The 5689-nt window shown below is 44.9% G+C and overlaps 1 protein-coding gene across 4 annotated transcripts in view; it reads right to left on the bottom strand.

Annotated features, from left to right (window-relative positions):
• The window catches only part of LOC101854296 (RNA-binding protein cabeza), a gene marked incomplete at its 3' end in the record, with an annotated part of 31373 nt that overhangs the window by 8564 nt on the left and 17120 nt on the right, over positions 1-5689 (bottom strand). For all 4 annotated transcript variants that reach the window (XM_005111103.3, XM_005111100.3, XM_005111104.3 and 1 more), the window contains 1 exon segment: positions 30-190. In XM_005111103.3, the coding sequence (XP_005111160.2) occupies positions 30-190 (161 nt within the window).

Below are 5689 nucleotides of genomic sequence, written 5' to 3'. Positions count from 1 at the left end.
CCCCCCCCCCCCCCCCCCCGTACACTCACCTTGATGACCCCAATGCTGCCAAAGTGCTGCACCAAGAGGTCCTCGGAGACATCCTGGCCCATGTTGGACACAAAGATGGTGTCCTGCTGGATCTCCATGTCCATGCCGGCCCCATAGCTGCCGCCACCACCGCCGCGGTCAGAGGCCCCGCCCCCTCGGCCTGGAACAGACAGCACAATCAATCAATCAAACAGACAACAACAACACAAATGTCACTTATAGGTGGAGGGGAAAACAGGTGAGACAAAGGCAAAGAGGAAGAGGAAGACAAAGAGGAAGAGGAAGAGGAAGAGGTTCCAGTAGCATCTGCCAAGTAGCCAGTCCCACCAACCACGACAAGAGGATCACAGCTCACCACCAACACTGTCGACTCAAACATTCATTATGGCTGTTCAAGAAATGGTTGGAAAGGACAGGGACACACACTACAAAATCAGTCAACAACCTCAGGAAAAAAACCCAGTGAAAGTACAGCTATCTTTCTTCGTGTGACCTTCCAACTAGGCGTGAGCCACAAAGACATCCCTCGCAGTAACATGACAAACCTACACTGACCAACACACACAAGCAAAAACTGACTTTTCTGTGCACAACAATGTAAGCCTTTTTAACAGAATAGGTTTTTTTTCTTATCACCAGAAATAGCTTACAAACAAGCGTTACCCTAAAGAGGATATTATTATTATTTTAAAAAACCAACAAAAACCCCAACAACACACATAAGACTAAATCAAACTGTATGGTACAACTATATCTACTAATATGGCCCACAGTTGGGCCAACTTCAGAAAGCTGACAAATTACAATACAATTCCATGATATTGCTTCTCCAGTTAACTACAAGTACACACCATCTTGTTTCTATCACCTATTACAGTCAAGTTCACGTGACCAGTGTCTATCACCTGTTACAGTCAAGTTCACATGACCGGTGTCTATCACCTGTTACAGTCAAGTTCACATGACCGGTGTCTATCACCTGTTACAGTCAAGTTCACGTGACCGGTGTCTATCACCTGTTACAGTTAAGTTCACGTGACCGGTGTCTATCACCTGTTACAGTCAAGTTCACATGACCGGTGTCTATCACCTGTTACAGTCAAGTTCATGCCACCGTATTGAGTTCAGTCTTTGGAACACAAATTGTCCAGTTTAGTGATACATTTCAACCTTGATTAAGAGCAAAGTACAAACTTAGCATAGGTGGAAGCCTTTGTGAATAGAGGAGGGGACCTTCAACTACCACCTCGGACATTCTTGGCCCACTATACCGGACATTCTTTTCTTTTGCTAAGTCTGTTTAGTATGGGGTTTTACCACGCTCGCAACTGCATAAGGTCAAATGAGCGCGCGAAACTAGTTAGGTTTTTTTCTCAACAGCTCACTGCTCCGCCTGATTCTGGTCAAAATTTTTCATTAAAATTGTTAAAACGCTTTCTTTCGGTAAGAAACTTGAAAGTGACATACACCTCACTAAATTGGTTATTAAATCAAAAGTAATAATCATTTGATAGCTCTTCATCTAATCAAAACTCCCGGCAAGAGAGACCTGTTTTCAGCAAAAGCCAAAAACTAGTTAAAAAAAACATGACCATCACGTTACCAAGCCGCAGGCAGCAGCTCGCCGGCCCGCTGGTTCTCACCGCAAGTCCTTGCCAGATACACCGAGTTAAATCATCCAAGTATCCCATGCACAGGGCTTTATGGCACACGCATTTCTTTAGTTCTTTAACCATACCCCAAAGGCAGAATTTGCCAGTTCCTACTGCCAACAGGGGGTTCATTTGGCTCTCAGAATCCATCAGGGTTTCCAATGAGCCAGCATGTTCCACAACCAACAACATGATGGCAAAGATGAGAAACAGAGAAAGGCTGGAGAACCCAGATGGATTCACAGACCTCTCTCAGAAACAACCAACAACATGATGGCAAAGATGAGAAACAGAGAAAGGCTTGAGAACCCAGACGGATTCACAGACCTCTCTCAGAAACAACCAACAACATGATGGCAAAGATGAGGAACAGAGAAAGGCTGGAGAACCCAGACGGATTCACAGACCTCTCTCAGAAACAACCAACAACATGATGGCAAAGATGAGAAACAGAGAAAGGCTGGAGAACCCAGACGGATTCACAGACCTCTCTCAGAAACAACCAACAACATGATGGCAAAGATGAGAAACAGAGAAAGGCTGGAGAACCCAGACGGATTCACAGACCTCTCTCAGAAACAAAGCGCCTTCCTTGCTAATAATATGGGTTCTCAAAACCTTCACCAAAGGAGGGTTGCAAAGAAAATTTTAAAGGATCCATACTTCAAATATGAATCAAAACATGTCTCATTCCGTCATCAAGCTATAAATAATCTTTTCCTCTTCATCGGAGGATGGCCTTCTGCAATTAAGTATAATGTATCAGACAAATTCATGGCCTTGGCAGAAGTTGTCAACAATCACTGTCACACTTAGGAGCTTTAGAGCGGGGAAGGAGAATGTCCGTTATCCTGGTAAGTCTTTGGAAGGTACAGAAGTAATCAAGGGGAAATTCCCAGTTTCTCCCTTGTCAATCTTTTTAGGGCGGGACCATTTTTGAGTTTTGAACTCAATAAATTACCTCGGTGTAATCATTTGGAACCTATGAAAAGAAAATTGAGTTGTTTACAATGCAGATAAAAGTGTCTACGTGTGTTTGTCTGTCAGGACGTTTTGTTCACCGTAGCTATGACACTGCAATGTTGGCGCTGGGCTCTTTTGCACATGATGACATTTGGCAAAAGACACATCACTTTCTTCCATAAAGGACACAGCTATGATGATGCTATGAAAATAACTAGCATCACAATTCTTTCTACCACCAACATTCACTTGTCAGTGAGGTATACCACAGTGTCAGAAACACACCAATAGACGCACTGACTAAACATCCAACCCTGGAGCACCCAGTCAACAATGTCAAAGGTCGACCCACACCGACCACCAGTTTACAATGTCAAAGGTCAACCCACACCGACCACCAGTTTACAACGTCAAAGGTCGACCCACACCGACCACCAGTCCTCCCACTGTCTGTCCCTGTGTACAACAAATGGATGACTATCACTGTCTGTCCCTGTGTACAACAAATGGATGACTATCACTGTCTGTCCCTGTGTACAACAAATGGATGACTATCACTGTCTGTCCCTGTGTACAACAAATGGATGACTATCACTGTCTGTCCCTGTGTACAACAAATGGATGACTATCACTGTCTGTCCCTGTGTACAACAAATGGATGACTATCACTGTCTGTCCCTGTGTACAACAAATGTTATCAGCTCCACACATTTACAAACCATACAACTTTCACAAGTTTCATTTCCTCTCATGATGTAACAGCCTACTCTTTTGTTTTGTACTTTTCTCATTTTTCGTTTGAGCTGAAATTTTTTTTATAGCTTTTACCACATTTGTGTTTCTAAGTCCACAACCACACAATTTGGATCATTTAGAAGGCAGCCTTGAATCCTACCTGTCAGAGCCAAGCCAATCTGAGAGGGACACCATGTCAGAGCCAAGCCAATCTGAGAGGGACACCATGTCAGAGCCAAGCCAATCTGAGAGGGACACCATGTCAGAGCCAAGCCAATCTGAGAGGGACACCATGTCCCAGTAGACAGAGCAACACAGCCAAACATTGCCCCGACACAAGAATCAAAAGTCAGCCTCCGGCCACAAAGGAGAAGCACGTCAAGCTACGGCGACATCCCACATGTCCAAGCTACGGCGACATCCCACATGTCCAAGCTACGGTGACATCCCACATGTCCATTTTGGTGGGAGAGAAAAGCTACGGTGACATCCCACATGTCCATTTTGGTGGGAGAGAAAAGCTACCGTGACAACCCACATGTCCAAGCTACGGCGACATCCCACATGTCCAAGTTACGGCGACATCCCACATGTCCAAGCTACGGCGACATCCCACATGTCCATTTAGGTGGGAGAGAAAAGTTTCTCTTCAGAAAAGGGAGAAGAGGCAGCAGAGTACTTGTCCCGACAAAGTACAGACAGGAGGACAACAAGGCACAGCTGATGCAAAGGACAAATTGTACAGGGGAAACAAACACCTTTCTCACCACTCTCGGAATACTTTGTTTTAGAAGAGGTTTTTACGGCTCTCGCAACTGCACAAGGTCATATCTAGGGATATTGAGGAGGTGGAAGGAAGTCACACCCAAGGAAAACATGACAGAAACATGCAGGAGTTGTAGCACCTGGCCAGAGGGTAGTCTTAGAGAGTCTAGCCAGGAGTGTAGTCTGACAGAGTGTAGTCTGACAGAGTGTAGTCTTAAAGAGTCTAGCCAGAGTGTAGTCTTACAGAGTCTAGCCAGGAGTGTAGTCTTACAGAGTGTAGTCTTACAGAGTCTAGCCAGAGTGTAGTCTTACAGAGTCTAGCCAGAGTGTAGTCTTACAGAGTGTAGCCAGAGTGTTGTCTTACAGAGTCTAGCCAGGAGTGTAGTCTTACAGAGTCTATCTAGCCAGGAGTGTAGTCTTACAGAGTGTAGTCTTACAGAGTCTAGCCAGGAGTGTAGTCTTACAGAGTGTAGTCTTACAGAGTCTAGCCAGGAGTTTGGCACCAGAGGGCAGTCTTACAGAGTCTAGCCAGGAGTCTGGCACCATAAGACACACACCACTTGCCACAAGGCACACTTGTCCTATAGAGGTATGGTGAACAGCTCACAGCACACAGTGTTTTCTACATGTTACAGTTGAAACACAGCAATTCTCAATACCAAGACAGTGTAAGACAGTGTGATAACACAGGAAAAGAAGGAATGTTATATTGTTAGAACAAAAAAGATGAGCCAAGCGAGCGGCAGTTGCCACAGCTCTTATGGTGAAACCATTGACCAGTTGTCCCCACAGGAAGAAACCACAAGCACACGTGTGCCACACAGTGAGAGACGTGCAAGCCAGGCTATGTACGGAGAAAACAGATGCTCCGACACACTCAACAGCCGCTACCACTCTGTACAGCCTGACACTGGAGAAATATCTTTTGTCTTTCACAAATAGGGATTCATTTCCCCTCAAATGCACATCATTTTCAAGGCCCCCATACCATCCAGTCCATACTGTGAGTCAAAAGGAGCCGTCTCTGAGATGTCTTCAGCTCTCCAAACAAATTCACAATATCTACTAGTTAGGCACAAAGAAAAGCAAAGATGTGTAGTTTCCAAATGTACAGATGACGTCCTCCTATTTGGCTGGTACCCTGCCTCCACTAACTGTTCCCATCAAATATGTGGCTTGGGACAACAAATCATGATTCCACCGATACATTTGGACAAATCTACTTTTCTCCTTCAAAGGTGCAGACAATACCCAAGTCCACGGTGGTGTCAGCAGAGTCCCCACGGCCCATCTCAGGCAGGGACGAGGTGAAACCATCTGTCAAAGTTCACAAACTCCATTAGTAGAAATGATCAAAGTTCCCACAGAGCTCTCACTCTCACATGAAACCATCTGTCCAAGGTAAAAAAAACTACATTAGTAGAAATGATCAAAGTTCCCACAGAGCTCTCACTCTCACATGAAACCATCTGTCCAAGGTAAAAAAAACTACATTAATAGAAATGATCAAAGTTCCCACAGAGCTCTCACTCTCACATGAAACC

This window comes from Aplysia californica, unplaced genomic scaffold, assembly GCF_000002075.1.
Source record: "Aplysia californica isolate F4 #8 unplaced genomic scaffold, AplCal3.0 scaffold01004, whole genome shotgun sequence".
Lineage (NCBI taxonomy): Eukaryota > Metazoa > Mollusca > Gastropoda > Aplysiida > Aplysiidae > Aplysia > Aplysia californica.
Note: the sequence above shows the minus strand (reverse complement) of the source record. Positions and strands in the feature narration are given on the sequence as shown.